The sequence below is a fragment of the Garra rufa genome, chromosome 23 (genome assembly GCF_049309525.1).
Source record: "Garra rufa chromosome 23, GarRuf1.0, whole genome shotgun sequence".
NCBI classification, from domain to species: domain Eukaryota; kingdom Metazoa; phylum Chordata; class Actinopteri; order Cypriniformes; family Cyprinidae; genus Garra; species Garra rufa.
In genome coordinates, this window is record NC_133383.1 from 1,231,607 (window position 1) to 1,253,759 (window position 22,153).

At 33.0% G+C, this 22,153-nt stretch overlaps 2 protein-coding genes across 2 annotated transcripts in view; both read left to right on the plus strand.

The window, feature by feature from the left end:
- LOC141299565 (ankyrin repeat and LEM domain-containing protein 2-like) overlaps window positions 1-2,867 on the plus strand; it is a 28,200-nt gene extending 25,333 nt beyond the window's left edge. Inside the window, exon 13 of the mRNA XM_073829934.1 lies at window positions 2,327-2,867. Coding sequence (XP_073686035.1) covers window positions 2,327-2,489 — 163 coding nt within the window. The 3' untranslated portion in view covers window positions 2,490-2,867. The remainder of the gene's footprint in view (window positions 1-2,326) is intronic.
- Window positions 2,868-9,969: 7,102 nt separating this feature from the next.
- The window catches only part of LOC141299698 (palmitoyltransferase ZDHHC8B-like), a 36,317-nt gene continuing 24,133 nt past the window's right edge, over window positions 9,970-22,153 (plus strand). The window contains exon 1 of the mRNA XM_073830080.1: window positions 9,970-10,052. Coding sequence (XP_073686181.1) covers window positions 9,970-10,052 — 83 coding nt within the window. The remainder of the gene's footprint in view (window positions 10,053-22,153) is intronic.

Below are 22,153 nucleotides of genomic sequence, written 5' to 3' on the forward strand. Positions count from 1 at the left end.
ATTTTCCAATTATTATTTGATTCTTAAATTCTTAATTTATTAAACAATGTTATTCACAAATGTGTTCTTTATTTTGTCAATCATAATTTCCATTTATTATTTGATTCTCAAAATAAATGTCATTAAATTCATAAACCATATTAAACTATTATTAATTTAATAATCTTTGATATTAAATTTATTTTTCATCCTATCAATCATATTTTCCATTTATTATTTGATTCTTAAAATAAATGTTATTATATTCATAAACCATATTAAACTATTATTAATTTAATAATCTTTGATATTCAATTTATTTTTCATCCTATCAATCATATTTTCCAATTATTATTTGATTCTTAAATTCTTAATTTATTAAACAATGTTATTCACAAATGTGTTCTTTATTTTGTCAATCATAATTTCCATTTATTATTTGATTCTCAAAATAAATGTCATTAAATTCATAAACCATATTAAACTATTATTAATTTAATAATCTTTGATATTAAATTTATTTTTCATCCTATCAATCATATTTTCCATTTATTATTTGATTCTTAAAATAAATGTTATTATATTCATAAACCATATTAAACTATTATTAATTTAATAATCTTTGATATTAGATTTATTTTTCATCCTATCAATCATATTTTCCAATTATTATTTGATTCTTAAAATAAATGTTAACAAATTCATAAACTTTATTAAATTCTTAATTTATTAAACGATGTTATTCACAAATGTATTCTTTATTTTGTCAATCATAATTTCCATTTATTAATTGATTCTCAAAATAAATGTCATTAAATTCTTAAACATTAATAAATTAATATTAATTTATTACTCAGTGTTATTCTTAAATTTTAGTTTATTCTATCAATAATTTTTTTCCATTTATTATTTGATTCTTAAAATAAATGTATTTTTAAAATAAATTATTAATAATTTCTTAATGTTATTCTTAAATTTATTCTTTATTCCATCAATCTTATTTTCCGTTTATTATTTGATTCTGAACATAAATGTTATTAAATTCATAAACTATAATAAATTATTGTTCAATTTTTTTTAATCAATGTTGTTCGTAATTTATTCTTTATTCTGTCGAACAGATTCTTAAAATAAATGCATTTTAAAAATAAATTATTATTAATTTATTAATTAATCAATGTTATTCTTACATTTATTTTTTTCTTTATTTTATCAGTCATATTTTCGATGTATTATTTGATTCTTAACTTAAATAAAACATAAAATATTCATAAACATTATTAAACTATTATTAATTTAATAATCAGTGTGATTCTTAAATGTATTCTTTATTCTGTCAATCATATTTTCAATTTATTATTTGATTCTTAAAATAAATGTATTTTCAAAATAAATAATTCATTTATTAATCAATGTTATTCTTAAATTTATAATTTTATTCTTTATTCTATCAGTCATATTTTCTATTTATTGTTTGATTCTTTACATAAATGTTATTAAACTCATAAACCATATTAATTTAATAGTAATCAAGTTTTTCTTAAATTTATACTGTATTCTTAATTTTGTAAATCATATTTAGTTAATTTATTTCTTAAAATAAATGTTATTAAATTCATAAACAATAAATATATAATTTTTTTCCTTAATCTGTCAGTCATATTTTCGGTTTACTATTTAATTCTTAAAATAAATTTAATTAAATTTATCAACTTTATAATAAATGTATTAATCAATGTTATTCCTAAATGTGTTATTTATGCTTTTTTTTCTACCAATCAAATTTTTCATGTATTATTTAATTCTTAAAATAAATTTGTAAACTTCATTAAATTATTATAGATGTATTAATCAATGTTAATCCCCCTTTTATATCCTGGTGTTTAAGTCACATTTTATTATTACATTTAGAAATAATGTAAAATACTGATAATTAAACTAAGACGTGTAGAAACATTATAAACTCTATTCAGAACAGAACAGGAATAAAAATTAGTATAAAAACAAGCATAAATTATAGTGGCTTACATTACAAATATCATTTACTATAAACGCCATGTCTAAACAAATTAGTTTACAGCAAAAGTAAAACTAGTGGCATTTGTGAAATGCATTATACAAATAAATAAGGGCCAAATGTGTGCATTTGTGCATGTTTTGCATGTTTCTGTGGGTCTTAAAGAGTCTTAAATGTTCCTTTATTTAACCCAAATAAAACCCTGTTTGCACTGGATTTTAAGTTGCATCTGATTTTTTCCAAATTTATAATACAATATTTATTCCAAATGTGAAAATGTCCTGTATTTGTATTCTGCTGTACTGAACTGAAATGCGGTGTGATTTTCAGCTGGCCGTCGCCCTCACAGATGAACCGATCCGCTGAGAGCCGCACTTCCCCGGTCTTCAGATTGAACTGGTTAACCGTCTCGCCCAAGTTCAGAAGCCCTGGTCACTTTAACCCTCAGAAGTTCACCTTCAGCCCACCGAACAAATCCTGCAGCCATCTTTAAGCAGAACTTCAGATGCTGTCACACTTTACAAACTCTTAATGGAGCTTTTATTACAAGTTAAACTATGTTTTATGCAACTTTCGATTTTTGCACAGCCTATAATAATTGCACTAATTTTCCAGCATTATAATGTTTGTAAATGCAGGGAAAAAATGCTGCGTCTAAAGTATGGTATATGTAATATATAATAATAATTATGCATTGAACTATGTTTCATTGTTACATAAAGATTTGTTAAGAAAAAAGTCAGGTTGCATTTGGTATATTTTCTTAATTCACACGAAGGTGCAGAATGACCTAGATCTGTGTGCATGTAAGTATAACAGTATTAATCAAATGCAAAGCCTCTTTATTTCTCTGTACCAGCAGATGGCGCTAGTAAAGGACTCTTTAGCTGTAAAGCTTGATGTTTACTATTTCATTTTTAAAATTAAATTGAAAAAAAAACTAACATTTGCAATACTTGCTCCGAAATCCCGATCGGAAACAAAAGATTTGCAAACCTGCACTCAATCACGAGTCCTGATATGAATTAAATGATTCGCTCCAAAGTTATGATTTGAATCAAAAGATTTGCGAATCATTATTTTATATCAGAGCTAATCATTTGCTAATCATTCAATTTCGCGAATCCATTCAGAACTTCAGATTTAAATCAAATGATTCGCGAACCCGCTTTGAAGTTCCGATCTGAATCAAAAGATTTACAAACCATCATTTCAGATGGGGACTTCAGAGCGCAAATCATTTAATTTGTGAAATGATTTGCGAATCCGCTCCGAAGTTCAGATTTAAATTAAATGCTTTGCAAACCAATTCGAAGTTTCAAACTGAATTAAACGATTTGCAAACTGACTCCAAGGTTCTGATCTGAATCAAACGATTCACGAATTTAATTTAAATAATGAATCCGAAGTTCTGATTTAATTTAAAAAATTCGCGAACCAATCCCAAAGTTCCGATCTGAATTAAACGATTTGCAAACCGATTCCAAGGTTCCGATCTGAATCAAACGATTCACGAATTTGATTTAAATAATGATTAGCAAACCCGCTTTAAAGTTACAATCTGAATCAAAAGATTGACGAACCATCATTTCAGATCGGGACTTCAGAGTGCGGTTCGCAAATCATTTAATTTACGAAATGATTCGCAAATTCCGCTCCGAAGTTCCAATTTATATAAAATGATTTGCAAACCGATTTGAAGTTCCGATCAAAATCAAACGATGCGTGAATCCGATCTGAATAATGATTTGTGGAACCGCTTTGAAGTTCCAAACTGAATCAAAAGATTTATAAACCGTCATTTTAGATCACGACTTTAGAGCACGGTTCGCAAATTATTTAATTTCCAAAATGATTCCCGAATTTGCTCCGAAGTTCTGATTTAAATTAAATAATTCGCGAACCGATTCCAAAGTTCCAATCTGAATTAAACGATTTGCAAACCGACTCCAAGGTTCTGATCTGAATCAAACGATTGGCGAATTTGATCTAAATAATGATTCGCAAACCCGCAAAATCAAATGGTTCGCAGACTGACTCTAAAGATCCATTCTAAATCAAATGATTCACAAACCTGCTTCAAAGTTCCAATCTGAATCAAAAGATTCTCAAACCATCATTTCAGGTCGGTACTACAGAGCGCAGTTCGCAGATAATTTAATTTGCGAAATGATTTGCGAATCCGCTCCAAAGTTCTGATTTAAATCAAATGGTTCGCAAACTGACTCTAAAGATCCGTTCTAAATCAAATGATTCACAAACCTGCTTCAAAGTTCCAATCTGAATCAAAAGATTCACGAACCATCATTTCAGATCGGGACTTCAAAGCGCAATTCGCGAATCATTTAATTTGCGAATCCACTCCGAAGTTCTGACTGAAATCAAATGGTTTGGGAACCGACTTCAAAGTTCCGATCTAAATCAAAAGATTCATGAGCCATCATTTCAGATCAGGAATACAGAGCAAGTGATTTTATTTGCGGAATGATTTGCGGAATAAGTTCCGATTTAAATGAAATGATTCGCGAACCGACTCCAAAGTTCCGATCTGAATCAAACGATTCACGAATTTGATTTAAATAATGATTCGCAAACCCGCTTTAAAGTTACAATCTGAATCAAAAGATTGACCAACCATCATTTCAGATCGGGACTTCAGAGTGCGGTTCGCAAATCATTTAATTTACGAAATGATTTGCAAATTCCGCTCCGAAGTTCCGATTTATATAAAATGATTTGCAAACCGATTTGAAGTGCCGATCAAAATCAAATGATGCGTGAATCCGATCTGAATAATGATTTGTGGAACCTCTTTGAAGTTCCAAACTGAATCAAAAGATTTACAAACCGTCATTTTAGATCGCGACTTTAGAGCACGGTTCGCGAATTATTTAATTTGCAAAATGATTCCCGAATTTGCTCCGAAGTTCTGATTTAAATTAAATAATTTGCGAACCGATTCCAAAGTTCCAATCTGAATTAAACGATTTGCAAACCGACTCCAAGGTTCTGATCTGAATCAAACGATTGGCGAATTTGATCTAAATAATGATTCGCAAACCCGCAAAATCAGATGGTTCGCAGACTGACTCTAAAGATCCATTCTAAATCAAATGATTCACAAACCTGCTTCAAAGTTCCAATCTGAATCAAAAGATTCACGAACCATCATTTCAGATCGGGACTTCAAAGCGCAATTCGCGAATCATTTAATTTGCGAATCCACTCCGAAGTTCTGACTGAAATCAAATGATTCGCGAACCGACTCCAAAGTTCCGATTTGAATTAATCGATTTGCAAACTGACTCCAAGGTTCTGATCTGAATCAAACGATTCACGAATTTGATCTAAATAATGATTCGCAAACCCGCTTTAAAGTTACAATCTGAAACAAACGATTGACGAACCATCATTTCAGATCGGGACTTAAGAGTGCGGTTCGCGAATCATTTAATTTGTGAAATGATTTGCGAATTTGCTCCGAAGTTCTGATTTAAATGAAATGATTCGCGAACCGACTCCAAAGTTCCGATCTGAATCAAACGATTTGCAAACCGACTCCAAGGTTCCGATCTGAATCAAACGATTCACGAATTTGATTTAAATAATGATTCGCAAACCCGCTTTAAAGTTACAATCTGAAACAAACGATTGACGAACCATCATTTCAGATCGGGACTTAAGAGTGCGGTTCGCAAATCATTTAATTTACGAAATGATTTTCAAATTCCGCTCCGAAGTTCCGATTTATATAAAATGATTTGCAAACCGATTTGAAGTGCCGATCAAAATCAAATGATGCGTGAATCCGATCTGAATAATGATTTGTGGAACCGCTTTGAAGTTCCAAACTGAATCAAAAGATTTACAAACAGTCATTTTAGATTGCGACTTTAGAGCACGGTTCGCGAATTATTTAATTTGCAAAATGATTCCCTAATTTGCTCCGAAGTTCTGATTTAAATTAAATAATTTGCGAACCGACTCCAAAGTTCTGATCTGAATTAAACGATTTGCAAATCGACTCCAAAGTTCCGATCTAAATCAAACGATTCACAAATTTGATCTAAATAATGATTCGCAAACCCACTTTAAAGTTACAATCTGAATCTGAATCAAACTTCTGATTTAAATCAAATGGTTCGCAAACTGACTCTAAAGATCCGTTCTAAATCAAATGATTCACAAACCTGCTTCAAAGTTCCAACCTGAATCAAAAGATTTACGAACCATCATTTTAGATTGGGACTACAGAAAGCGATTCGTGAAGCATTTAATTTGCGAAATGATTTGTGAATCCGCTCTGAAGTTCTGATCTGAATTTAAAAAATTCACGAACCATCATTTCAGATCGGGACTTAAAAGCGCAATTCGCGAATCATTTAATATGCGAATCCACTCCGAAGTTCTGACTGAAATCAAATGGTTCGGGAACCGACTTCAAAGTTCCGATCTAAATCAAAAGATTCATGAGCCATCATTTCAGATCAGGAATACAGAGCAAGTAATTTTATTTGCGGAATGATTTGCGGAATAAGTTCCGATTTAAATGAAATGATTCACGAACCGACTCCAAGGTTCTGATCTGAATCAAACGATTCATGAATTTGATCTAAATAATGATTCGCAAACCCGCTTTAAAGTTACAATCTGAAACAAACGATTGACGAACCATCATTTCAGATCGGGACTTCAGAGTGCGGTTCGCGAATCATGTAATTTGTAAAATGATTTGAGAATTTGCTCCGAAGTTCTGATTTAAATTAAATAATTTGCGAACCGACTCCAAAGTTCTGATCTGAATTAAACGATTTGCAAATCGACTCCAAAGTTCCGATCTAAATCAAACGATTCACAAATTTGATCTAAATAATGATTCGCAAACCCACTTTAAAGTTACAATCTGAATCTGAATCAAACTTCTGATTTAAATCAAATGGTTCGCAAACTGACTCTAAAGATCCATTCTAAATCAAATGATTCACAAACCTGCTTCAAAGTTCCAACCTGAATCAAAAGATTGACCAACCATCATTTCAGATCGGGACTTCAAAGCGCAATTCGCGAATCATTTAATTTGCGAATCCACTCCGAAGTTCTGACTGAAATCAAATGGTTCAGGAACCGACTTCAAAGTTCCGATCTAAATCAAAAGATTCATGAGCCATCATTTCAGATCAGGAATACAGAGAGCGTTTCACGAACCATTTAATTTGCGAAATGATTTGTGAATCCGCTCTGAAGTTCTGATTTGAATAATGATTCACGAACCGCTCTGAAGTTCTGATCTGAATTAAAAAGATTCACAAACCATCATTTCAGATCGGGACTTCAAAGCGCAATTCACGAATCATTTAATTTGCGAATCCACGCCGAAGTTCTGACTGAAATCAAATGGTGCGCGAACCGACTTCAAAGTTCCGATCTAAATCAAATGATTCACAAACCCGCTTCGAAGTTCCAATCTGAATCAAAAGATTCATGAACCATCATTTCAGATCAGGACTAGAGAGCGCGGTTTGCAAGTAATTTTATTTGCGGATTGATTTGCGGAATAAGTTCCGATTTAAATCAAATGATTCGCGAACCGACTTCAAAGTTCCAACCTGAATCAAAAGATTTACGAACCATCATTTCAGATCGGGACTTCAAAGCGCAATTCGCGAATCATTTAATTTGCGAATCCACTCCGAAGTTCTGACTGAAATCAAATGGTTCAGGAACCGACTTCAAAGTTCCGATCTAAATCAAAAGATTCATGAGCCATCATTTCAGATCAGGAATACAGAGAGCGTTTCACGAACCATTTAATTTGCGAAATGATTTGTGAATCCGCTCTGAAGTTCTGATTTGAATAATGATTCACGAACCGCTCTGAAGTTCTGATCTGAATTAAAAAGATTCACAAACCATCATTTCAGATCGGGACTTCAAAGCGCAATTCACGAATCATTTAATTTGCGAATCCACGCCGAAGTTCTGACTGAAATCAAATGGTGCGCGAACCGACTTCAAAGTTCCGATCTAAATCAAATGATTCACAAACCCGCTTCGAAGTTCCAATCTGAATCAAAAGATTCATGAACCATCATTTCAGATCAGGACTAGAGAGCGCGGTTTGCAAGTAATTTTATTTGCGGATTGATTTGCGGAATAAGTTCCGATTTAAATCAAATGATTCGCGAACCGACTCCAAAGTTCCAGTCTAAATCGAATGATTCACAACACGCGCTTTGAAGTTACGATCTGAATAATGATTCACGAACCATAATTAAAGATCGGGACTTCAGTTTCATGAAATAAATCCTCTCCTAAATTCTTGTTTAAATCCAATGTTTCCCGCTCCGAAGTCACAATCTAGATCAAACGACTTGCGATATGCGCTTTGAAGATCTGATTTGAATCAAATGATTCGCGACACGCGAACCGACAGTGAATCAAGTGGCAATGCAATGGTTTAAATGATTTGGAGTTTCGACCCGAAAAGCTTAGTTTCACCCATACATGCTTTTTATCACAAGCAAGGTCAAAATTGCCTCTTTTAATGTTTTTTTGCTAGTGAACCGCTTAGACTTAATGATCGAAGTGACGACTTTGAATCAGTCAGAGCGGTTTCAGCGTAAATGACTCACTCAATTGAATCACTTTGTTCCTGCTGTTTTGCGTCTTTAGCCGTGTTTACACGACACTGTCAGTACTACTGCTGGCTTAGCTCGCTAGTTTTATGACATAACTTGAAATAAGCAGAAAAGTATGATGTTTTATAAATAAAATATGCATATTTCCATTTCAAGGATACGGATCTAGGAACATATTGAGGAGAGGTAAGCGGTTTACTGCTAACTAATGATGAAACACGCCATTAATATAACGAGCTGCAGCTCTAAATACATGTTAGAAGGAAACATTGTGCATTAAGATGGAGTTTGTAGCTTAATTCACTAGATTTGAAATAGTTTGAGCTGCAGTTCAATAGAAATTCAGTTAAAAGCATCCAGTCATCTCATACCATTAAAGTCAATCTTACATTTATCAGCTTATTTTGTAATAAATATTTGATTGCATTAGTCTATATAGAGTGATAGTCTGTGTAAAAAGAGCAAATAGGACAACAACATAAAGATGAAATGTGCACATACAGTGCCTTGCAAAAGTATTCATACTCCACGTTTTGTTTTGTTTTGTTGCAGCATTATGTTAAACTGCTTTAAATTAGTTTTCCCCCACATCAATTTACACTCCATACACCATAATAAATTTGCACAAATGTTAAAACCCTATTTTTTGCTTTGCCATTATTATGGAGTAGGGAGTGTAGATTGATGTGGGGGAAAAAAAGTAATTTAAAGTAGTTTAACATAAGACAGCAACATAACAGAATGTGAAAAAAATGAAGGGGTATACTTTTGCAAGGCGCTGTATGTGTTAAACACATCAGGTATATTTAACTGTTTGATAAAAATGATTGCTAAGGACAATTAATTAGTTGTTAGATATTGGTAGAGACATGTCCCAAGCATCCCTATAAAATTTCTACAGCCTTGTCCACAGATGATTTAAGATTGCATAAAAACAATTAATGTAATGTGACTTATCAAATTAAATTGTATTTTAATTCTACACATAAAACATGTGGGACGCTTTATTTTAGACGAGCATAAACATCCATGTCAGATTAGTGACTACTGAGCTGTGCATAAAGCTAAATTAGGCTATTAGTGTGTGAGATGTTCTGATGCCAGGCATTGTGAGCTTGCTAAGCCACACCCACCATTCCTTCCTGTCCCACCCTCTACAGGCCACACCCACTGCTCCCTCCTGCTCCGCCCACTTAGCAGCCCCCTGTATAAATAATCTGAACTCAGTGACTGAGGATTGACACACTCACACTGCTTTGATCTGCTGATGATGATGATGAAGGTGTGTTTGAGAGTGTGATTGTCTGAGTGATTGATGGCTGTTGCAGATGCAGGATGCGCAGGAACAGCGCTTACATCCCAGTGTCCACTGCTGCCGCTCTGCTGGTCACTTCGTCCACGCTGTTCTTCGTTTTCACGTAAGGAACTTTTGCTTTGACAGATGCATGAATTTTTTTCACGATAAACCTGAAGCCTTTATATATAATGCGTTATGAAAGTATTTTATTGCATTAATTATGTCCATTAATAATGCACTGTATAATTAATAATTGATTTTTAATGATTTAAAAAAATAAGTTTCTTCTGTTCATCAAGGCTGTGTTCATTTGATTAAAAATACAGAAAGAAAGGTAATATTGTGAAATATTATTACGATGTAAAACAACGTTTTTCTATATTAAAATGCATTAAAATTTAATTTATATTTGAAATTAAAGATGAATTTTCAATATTTTTTTAGAACCTGTGATACTTTTTTCAGAACTCTTTGAACAGCATTTATTTAAAATAGAAAGGTTTTCTGACAATATACACTACTGTTTAAAAGTTTGAGGTCAGTCACAAAGTATGTCTTACACTAATTATAAGTGATAGCATAGATTTACATTGTTAAAAAAGATTTATATTTTGAATAAATGCTGTTTTTTTTAACTTGTTATTCATCAAAGAATCCTGAAAAAAGTGTCACAGGTTTGGCAGCACAACCGTTTCCAACATTGATGATAAATAAATAATGAATAAATCAGCATATTAGAATGATTTCTGAAGGATCATGTGACACTTGAAGACTGGAGCAACAGCTGATGAAAAATCAGCTTTGCATTACAGGAATAAATTATATTTTAAAGTATATTCAAATAAAAATCATTATTTTATATTGTAATAACATTTAGCATTTTTCCTGTATTTTTGATCAAATAAATGCAGTCTTGATGAGCATAAGACACTTCTTTAAAAAAAACATTACAAGTTACTGATCCCAAACTTTTGAGTGGTAGTGTGTGTATTAATTGTTAAACCTATAGAATGCGTTAAAACACAAACAATTTCAAATGTTTTCACATGCAATTATAAAGAAACGGCATTTAATTCAACATGCATTTTTAACATAATTTTTTTTTTTAAACAATTAGGTAACATAATGCATAATAAATGTTTTAATGCATTAATTATGCCTTGTAATGAAGCTTATAATGCATTGCATGACCCATGAATAATTCTATAATATAATGCATATCTATTCATTGTTACACCTTTAGAAAGAAAAATGCATTAAGGCGAGACACTGCAGGTGAATAGGGTAAAAAAATGAACTAATAGTTATCACCTTGCTTACTCAGGTGATTGATTACATTGATAACTGCAAACATTTTTTGTATTACAAGTTTTCGAAAATGTTAGGTTTAAATATGCAAATGAGCATTATTTAATGAAATTTGCATGCATTTCTAGTACAAAAATCTAAACACTGGATGAAGATTTATTTTAGAGTCAAATGTTTTAATTTTGGGTGTCTCGTTTTATCACTCCATAATTCAGAAAATACTTAGAACAGGCAGAAAATTATAGATTTTTTACAGTTTTTCTGGGGAATAAAATGTTGTATAAAGTCAAGCCAATTCTATATGAACAAATCCCTCTGTAAAAACCTTTAGGATATAGACAGGAATAAAACTGTAAAGTTTGGTGTGTGTAAGTGCTACTGAAGTGGAGATTTATGGCTCAGTGTAATTGAAATCTATTGCCACAAATAGATAAACTGCTATAAAAGAAACACTAGCACTGTTTTTGGATGCTTTCTTTCCACTAGTCTGAAAAAACACTTTATGAAAAACCAAAAAGCCCAAAATCTCAAACTTGACAGGTGCACGAAAAAACAGTGTTTTTGCCTGCAGTGTCTCCCCTTAAACACATAAAGCTTCAAATATTATAATGCATTATATAGTACATAATGAATCCTTTTATAATGCATTGCACATAAAAGCTTCAGATAAAGTGTTAACTTCGTTTAAGATTATTCCTGAAAGAGTTTTGTCACAAATGAATCAAAAGCAGTGTATTTTTTCAGTATTTCTGTGTATTTTGAACACAACAGCACGTATATTGAGTGATTTGTGTGTCTGAACTGATCTGAACTCCATATTGAGACGGATTTTAATCCAGCGCTGAAAGTAGGCCAGTGAGCCACGCAAACAACCGCTTATGTCCTAATATTGCACGCTTATTTTTCCAGCGCATCCGGGACTTTCTACATGTATTGCATTGTTTTTCTCCATGCATGTGTGTTTCTTGTGGTTTTATTAGTGTGTATGCATGGCCTGGTCTAGTGTTGTCTAGTGTTGATGTGAACTGGATGTTGCTGATGCTGTGTTCGTCCCAGATTTGAGCAGATGGGAAGTTGAGGATTAGGATTTGCCGGCGGTGCCGTTTGATTCCCGTCCCGCAAGAATCGGGGTGTTGATCAGGCGTGTGACCCCTGATGAGTTTAAGCTCCACATCTGTCATCGGGACAGAATGAGCTTCACACGAGAAACACACAGCGCTCATACAGGTGATGAAGAGACACTGAGATCGGATTGAGCTCATGATAGACGAGTGTGGTGGGAAATTTGGTGAGATTAAACGAAACTCTGATAATTAAAGATTTCACTGCAGAATGATCACAGAAACTCAGTAGCAGTGGTGTAGCAAGTCAGCCCCGGGCCCATATGCAAAAAAATGGGCTCCAATTCGGTTAATTTAAGTCCATTCATTATTTGTAGCAAGTCTCAGCCTATAAATTCTGTCAATTTTATGATAAAATGCAAACAAATAACAATAAATATCTTTAAGATCTTTAATTTGTAGTGAGATAACTATATTCGCCTCAGATCAAGCGGCATGTGAATCAATGTTTTTTTCTTTATCAAGAATTCAGTCTGTGACTGACAGTTACTAGTTATGAGTGATTTCGTACTTTTGATCGCTGTAGCGCCCCCGTCAGGCCGATTGGGGCGAGCATTGGTGACGTTATAGGGGGTGTGAGTACTACCATTCCTCCAAGTTTCAAGTCTCTACGACTTACGGTTTGGTCTGCACTATCAGTTTTATGTGGAGATTGCTGATCCTTGACCATTATATGTGACCCTGGACCACAAAACCAGTCATAAGGTTAAATTTTAAGGTTAAAGCTCAGTAAATAAGCTTTCTATTGATGTATGGTTTGTTAGGATAGGACAATATTTGGCCGAGATACATCTATTAGAAAATCTGAAATCTGAGGGTGCAAAAAAATCAAAATCCTGAGAAAATCACCTTTAAAGTTGTCCAAATTAGGTCCTTAACAATGCATATTACTAATCAAAAATTACATTTTGATACATTTACAGTAGGAATTTTACAAAAAATCTTCATGGAACATGATCTTTACTTAATTTCCTAATGATTTTTGGCATAAAAGAACAATCAATAATTTTGACCCATGCAATGTATTTTTGGCTATTGCTACAAACATACCCCAGCGACTTAAGACTGGTTTTGTGCTCCAGGGTCACATATGGTCAGTAGGGTTCAAAATATTAATAAGAACTACAATAGTACCTAGAATAACACAGGTTTGGACACTGATATTATGTATATTTTTAATCTAACGGCTTCTGCGTAAATTGTTTTTGTGTTTCAAATATTTGTTCTGCCTAAATCAGAATTTCATTCTAAAACCGTTTCTGAACTAGAGATGCATCCCTATTCTGAACACTTGAGTTGAAGTGAATAGTGAAGAAGAAGCTCATCACATGTGTTTAAAAGCATCCCATGATGCACTGATGATCAGAGCTGAAATCTAAACAAGAAAGTCATTCTCAGACTCCCATCTGTGTCTGGAGAGACGTGAATGACTGAGACTAAATTGTTCTTCTGTTTAATGACTTGTGTGTTAATAATCTGCATTCGTTAGATGTTGTTGATCATATTTTATTTGATAGTGCATTTATGCTGTAAATGCTCCAGTAGGAAGGTTAACATTTAACTCAAGCTCTGAATATGTCTGAACCACAGAATGCATTGCACCTCCAGTTTGTTTGTGCCTGTAATAAGTGATTATTTTCATAATAATAAGTGTGTTATTGTTATCTTTAGTTTATGAGACATCGCTCAATCTACTAGTACAAAAATGGCACTGATCAGTCTGTTTCCATCAGTGATTCTGTCATTAATGTTTGTATTTTAGATCTAATGTTAAGAGAAATGTTGTGAGTGAATCAGGTAACATGATTAACCCGTCTGCTATAATGATGGTAATATCTGCCTTATTTGCTGCCGTTGGACTGAATATGAGTTGGTTTTTGTCATTGTTGTGTGCAGATGGTCAGAAATCAATGAAACATCAGCCATAATCCGCTCATAAGAAATCTGCATCTTAAAGAGAAAAGCCTTTGTCCTCCATACAAATCATTTGTTCGTGACCTATATCCAGATTAACTCACTTTCATTATATATTTTATAAAAATATGAACCTGTATTGAGAGTTTTTCACTGTTACTTTAAATTATTATTTTCCCTTATTACTGCAGCGTCTAAAAGTTTTACTTTTGAGTAATTTATATTTAAATTAATTTGTTATAGTAATGCGTAATTTTTTTATAGATTATTTTTTCATTATTTGTACTTTGTTTAGTTTTCTTATTCAACTTAAACTAAATCAACAAGCATGGTGCAAAGAGAACTTCAATAGTATGATACAGATGTGTGTATATATATATATATATAAAGGGAAATTTTTAAAAAAAGTATAAATCGCCAGATATTAAAAAAAAAATCTCTGATACATATGATGTTAAAAGGTCAATCAAAGCAGAAGATCACAATGATTATATCTTGAAGCTATACAGAAAAATAAATAACACACAAACAAAAAAAAATTAAATAAAAAATATTCCAAAGAATCTATTTATAATGTTAAATTGTAAATGATTTGTATTTTTCATAAATTTCCCCACTGTATTTCAGATCTGTATAAATAAGAAAGCATCACATCAAATATTATCAAGAGGTATAAATACTTTCAAATTAAAATTATAAATGTTTTTTCAGTTGAAAATGTAATATTTTTTAATTGTAGTAATAAGAAATTAGGTGGAATTCTGACTCTTTTCTCACAATTTGAGCTTGTTTCATAATTTGGATTTTTTTTTTTTAATTCTGGAAAAGTCAGAATTGTGACAAAAACTTTTTATTCTGTGGTGGAAATAAAAGAGAATTGTGAGATGTTGACTCATATTGTCATAAGTCATATTGTAGGATATAAACTATAGATTTCAGAGAAAAGAAAATGAAGAATTGTGAGATGTAAACTTATAATTGTGAGGGGAAAAATCTCCACCACTAAATTAAAAAAAAGGAATTTTGACAATATTTCACAATTCTAACTTTTTTTTCTCTAATTTGTGAGTTTATGTCTCCATTTTTTTTTTTTAGAAAAACTCAAAATTCAGAGGGAAAAAGGTCATATTATAAGATGTAAACTATAAATTTCAGTGTAAAAAGTAAGAATTGTGAGGGGGAAAATCTCAGAATTACCACAGAATAAAAACAAACAAACAAACAAATAATTTTGACTCTTATTTCACAATTTTGACTTTATTTCTCTCTTAATTGTAAGTTTATGTCTTAAATATTTTGAAAAACAATTTTGACAAACGTGATTGACAATGTGAGGGTCGTATTTATTTTTTAACATGCAAAAAATTTGGACAAAAAATATCGGACCTTAAAAGGGCGGAACGAAAGCATCAAAATTCAAATGAATCAAATAGAATCGACTCAGAAGAGATGTGAATGAATGCACGTGTGTCGCCTGATCCACAAATGCACATTTTAATCGCTACATGCACAAATTATGATACTTTAATACAAACCATAACATTTGTATTTAATACAATACAAACCATTTGTATTTACAAATATGTCTCTGTTTGAACAAAATGCTACACATCAATGTAATTCTTAACTATGCAGACACCGGTTGGAAAGCATTTGTTTCAGTGTAGTGACCAAGCGGCAAGAAACCAACACGGAAGTGGCTTAAACTGCAATTGTGACCCTGGAGCACAAAACCAGTCTTAAGTCGCTGGGGTATATTTGTAGCAATAGCCAAAAATACATTGCATGGGTCAAAATTATTGATTTTTCTTTTATGCCAAAAATCATTAGGAAATTAAGTAAAGATCATGTTCCATGAAGATTTTTTTGTAAAATTCCTACTATAAATATATCAAAATGTAATTTTTGATTAGTAATATGCATTAAGAACTTAATTTGGAGAACTTTGAAGGTGATTTTCTCAGTATTTTTGATTATTTTGCATCCTCAGATTCTAGATTTTCAAATAGATGTATCTCGGCCAAATATTGTCCTATCCTAACAAACCATACATCAATAGAAAGCTTATTCATTGAGCTTTCATATGTTGTATACATCTCAGTTTTGTAAAATTTAACCTTATGACTGGTTTTGTGGTCCAGGGTCACAATTCATCGACTGGCCGCTAAACTGGCTGCAAAAGGGAGTAAGTCCCATTGACTCCCCATGTTAAAATGTTTACATGTTTACAGCCTGGTTCAAAAAGTGGTTTTGGTCTATAGGGTTGCCACCCGTCCCTTAAAACACGGAATTGTCCCGTATTTGAGAATGAAATTGCGCGTCCCGTTTTTTGAATCAATACGGGACGGGTTTTGTCCCGTATTTTTTATCATTTTTTTAAAGCAGCGTCTCATGCAAATCATCCCACACGCATTTTATGAAGATGCCTCCTTTCCTACTTTTGATTGGGTAATACTTGATGTCATCGCTAGTTCTATTAGTCTTTTTAACTGTCCAGTGAGGAGGGCGGGTCTTTTAAGCAGAGTCTGCCAAGTCTAAAAATGGCAGAAGATGCTTCTCAAGGTAACCCTTGAGAGGTGCGTATTTCTGGATAAAAACACTGCAAAGTTTAACATTTTCAGTCGATTTTTAATCGATTGTGATCTACATGGAGTTAAAAAATAACTTCCGTTTTTTATTTAGGCTTGGAAAATGATTAATTTTCGTAAGAAATTGTGACAGCACACACTTGTCACGCTTGTTAATGTGGATGTTTTTCGGGGTACAGTTCTAATGTAACTGTGATATATCCATGTAATGAAATTTTAATGTACAATAAATAAAATTATTTTCTTCTCATTGCTTTCTCTGTCTTCAACCCCAACATTTTAGCCTTTCTTGCGCTTCAGGTCAGAACACAGCTCATTCCCTTTGAAATACTGGGGGGGAAAATAGCATGTTGCTAGCATGATAAGCATTTTGCTAGTATGATTAGCAAGTTACTAGCATGTTGTTAGCATGATTAGCAAGTTGCTAGCATGTAGCTAGCATGATTAGCAATTTGCTGGCATGATTAGCAAGTTACTAGCATGTTGTTAGCATGATTAGCAAGTTGCTAGCATGATTAGCAATTTGCTAGCATGATTAGCAAGTTACTAGCATGTTGTTAGCATGATTAGCAAGTTGCTAGCATGCAGCTAGCATGATTAGCAATTTGCTAGCATGATTAGCAAGTTACTAGCATGTTGTTAGCATGATTAGCAAGTTGCTAACATGTAGCTAGCATGATTAGCAATTTGCTAGCATGATTAGCAAGTTACTAGCATGTTGTTAGTATGATTAGCAAGTTACTAGCATGTTGTTAGCCTGATTAGCAAGTTGCTAGCATTTAGCTAGCATGATTAGCAAGTTACTAGCATGTTTGCTAACATTATTAACAAGTTGTTAGCGTGTTGCTAACATGATTAGCAAGTTACTAGCTTGTTGCTAGCATGATTAACAAGTTACTAGCATGTAGCAAGCATGATTAGCAAGTTGTTAACATGTTGCTAGCATGATTAGCAAGTTACTACCATGTAGCTAGCATGATTAGCAAGTTACTAGCATGTCATTAGCATGATTAGCAATTTACTAGCTTGTAGCTAGCATGATCAGCAAGATACTAGCATGTAACTAGCATGATCAGCAAGTTAACAGCATTTCGCTAGCATGATTAGCAAGTTGTTAGCATGTTCCGAGCATGATTAACAAGTTACTATTTTGTAGCTAGCATGATTAGCAAGTTACTAGCATGTCATTAGCATGATTAGCAAGTTACTAGCTTGTAGCTAGCATGATTAGCAAGTTACTAGCATGTCCCGAGCATGATTAACAAGTTACTATTTTGTAGCTAGCATGTTTTTTAGCATGTTTCTAGCATGTTACTAGCTTGTAGCTAGCATGGTTAGCAAATTACTAGCATGTAGCTAGCATGATTAGCAAGTTACTAGCATGTTTCTAAATTGATTTCTATTTATCAATTTGAGTCATCGATTTTGGCGATTTTGCATCCCTAATGTTTTTAAAGGCTATCGGTGGAAAGTCCTCAGAGGAGTATCTTTATCTGAATAGCTGACTTCCTGTTCACGGTAACTGCAGTTATATATTACCTTTTTTGTATTTTTATTCCATGGCAGAAGCAAGCTTCCATACAGATGTGTTAAACCGTTATAATGGGCCTAAAACTGCATATTTAGCATTTCAGAATGAATATCTTACTGCTTATTTTTCTATTTTTGGAGTGAAATGTGAGTGTATGTGTTCTTAACATTGATTTTGCTGGCGTTATTCCATGTATTAAGTATAGTTGTGTTGTTCAGTGTGGTTTGTTCATATGGATCCAGCAGTTTTGTGCGGTGAGCGTCAGGCAGACGGGTCTGTGATCCTGTAATCTGGGATTAGTGACGTTCAGACCCTCTTCCCCCCGTTACTCCTGCTGACACACATACAGAAATATATCAGAAAACCAGAGAACTCAGAAACAAATCCACCTCCTCTCCAACCGGAGCCATAGCTATCATGCTGTAGTTTCCCGTCTTTAATTTGATCTCACAAATTCATTCAATTCAGTGAAAACCTGAGTTTAATCTGCGTCCCAGCGGCTGTGATTACCTCTGCATTTAATCTCATGCTCTGGATGTAATCATCCGCTTCAGTTTCCTTTTTTTGACTCATCCGCACTTTCATTTTTTCGCTTTGTGAAGCTGATGGTCCTCAGGGGCCGATGAGCCTCTCAGATGTTGGAGATGAAGCTTCAGAAAGGCAAAAGACGTTTGATTCGACTCGACTGAAAGTTTTGCTCGTGAATTATTCATCATGGACTACATTTGATCTAAAATAGGGAGGCATGAAGGCGATCTGAATTGATTATTGGTGTCTTGATATGAAACCAACATTATTTCATGTGATGTTGAAACAAATTCTTAAAGTCAACATGTGCACCTCATGTTTGCATGTTGAGTATCATATTTGATCAGCAGGCTTGAATGGCTCATATAGTCTGAAAAACTGATCAGTTTTAATCAGAGACTCAAACTGAGCAAAAATATGAAATTGGCACAGTTGCAACTGAAAAAAAAGGTCATCAAGACAAACTTTAAGTTGGCTTGAAGAAAAAGCCTTATCAGAAAGTGTGAAAAAGTTTTAAAGTTTTAGGAATTGTAGAAATTTGATGGTTTTCAGTACGAAAAAGATTGACGTTTAAAGTAGTTTTAAAGCTTGTTAGAAGGCAGTACAGTCTGTCAGATGGATGGATGGATGGATAAATGGATAGATAGCATGTTTTAGCATTTTGCTAGCATGATTAGCAAGTTACTAGCATGTTTTTAACATGATTAGCATGTTCTTAACATGTTTCTAACATTTTTGTAACAAGAATAACATGTCAATAGCATGTTGCTAGCATGTTTCTAGCATGATTAGCATGTTTTGTAACATGATTAGCATGTTTCTAACATGATTAGCATGTTTCTAGCACGAATACCAAGTTACTAGCATGTTTCTAACACGATTAACATGTTTCTAGCATGTTTATATCATGATTAGCATGTTGTTAGCAGGTTTTTAGCATGATTAGCATGTTTCTAGCACGATTACCAAGTTACTATCATGTTTCTTACACGATTAACATGTTTCTAGCATGTTTATATCATGATTAGCATGTTGCTAGCATGTTTCTAACATGATTAGCATGTTTCTAGCACGATTACCAAGTTACTAGCATGTTTCTAACACGATTAACATGTTTCTAGCATGTTTATATCATGATTAGCATGTTGTTAGCAGGTTTTTAGCATGATTACCATGTTGCTAGCATGTTTCTAACATGATTAGCATGTTTCTAGCACGATTACCAAGTTACTAGCATGTTTCTAACAAGATTAACATGTTTCTAGCATGTTTATATCATGATTAGCATGTTGTTAGCAGGTTTTTAGCATGATTAGCATGTTGCTAGCATGTTTCTAACATGATTAGTATGTTTCTAGCACGATTACCAAGTTACTAGCATGTTTCTAACAAGATTAACATGTTTCTAGCATGTTTATATCATGATTAGCATGTTGTTAGCAGGTTTTTAGCATGATTAGCATGTTGCTAGCATGTTTCTAACATGATTAGCATGTTTCTAGCACGATTACCAAGTTACTAGCATGTTTCTAACACGATTAACATGTTTCTAGCATATTTATATCATGATTAGCATGTTGTTAGCAGGTTTTTAGCATGATTAGCATGTTGCTAGCATGTTTCTAGGATGATTAAAATGTTGCTAACGTGTTGCTAGCATGTTTCTCGCATGATAAGCATGTTGTTAGCATGTTTCTAGGATGTTTGTAACATGATTACTATTAACATGCCAACAACATGCTAATAATGCTAACAACATGCTAATTAGGCTAGAAACGTGTTAACATGTTAATCATGTTAGAAACATGCTAGTAACTTGCTAATTATGCTAACAACAGGCTACTAATGCTAATATCATGCTAGTGACATTCTAATCATGCTAGCAACATGCTAGTAACAGGCTAATCATGATAAAAACATGCTAACAACATGTTAATCATGCTAGAAACATGCTAGTAACTTGCTAATCATGTTAACAACAGGCTACTAATGCTAATATCATGCTAGTGACATTCTAATCATGCTAGTAACATGCTAATAACATGTTAATAATGCTAGAAACATACTAACAAAATGCTAAAACTAGGATAGAAACGTGTTAACATGCTAGTCATGCTAGAAACATGTTAATCATGCTAGTAATGCTAACAACATTCTAATCATGCTAGCCATACGCCAGTAACATGCTAATCATGTTAGAAAAATTCTAGACTCATGTTAGAAACATGCTAACATGTTATTGATGTTAACAACGTTATCAACATGCGAACATGTTAACATGCTAGCAACATATTAATCAAGCTAGCAACATGCTAGTAACTTGCTAATCATGCTAGCTACATGTTAGTAACATGCTAAATAAGTTAAAAACATGCTAGCAACATGCTAAAACATGCTATATATCTATTTTTCCATCCATCTATCTGACAGACTGTATTGCCTTCAAAACATTAAAGCTTTAAGCTTTAAAACTACTTTAAACTTCAATCTTTTTTAAACGAAAACCATAAAATTCCACAATTTCTCAAACTTTTATAAATTTGAAAACTTTTTCACACTTAATGGTCAGGCTTTTTCAAGCCAACTTAAAGTTTGTCTTGACGAACTCTTTTTTAAATCTATTTCTCATTGAAAATAGTTGGTTGAATTTGAAGAAAGCAGTGGCACTGTGAAAACCAAAGATTATCAGTGATCTGAATACTTATCCAGGCGAGGAATGGGCCAAGATTGCAGTAGAGAGCTGACAGAAGCTTCTCAGCACTTCCAAGTGATTCTGCACCAAATTCTATAATTTTAAACATTAATGTTTAGAGCCAATTTGATTTTTTTCATTCCACTCAGATGTGGATTAATCAGCTTTCTCTAATAGTGTACTCATGCCTTTGTGTAATAGTTTTCAACCAAATTTTGTTCTCTGCAGCAAAATGTCTTGCAGCTCAAGGGGGTTGAATAATTTTAATTGCAGTACAGCAGATACTGGTATAAAATGATGTAAATATCAGTAGTCGCTCTATATCTCCAAAAATAATTCTTAGGAAGAAGAAATTGAAAAGATCTAAACATATAATGCAGTGCAATCCAATGATGATTGAGAGATCAATGTTTTGGAGGCTTGAAAAGATCATTCCTCCACTGAGGAACAGAGAAAGTAAAGCTTCTGGGAACAAACGCTCCTCAAAAGATCCTGATGATCAGATTTGAGACTAAAAAATGATTGATGGAGAATCAAGTA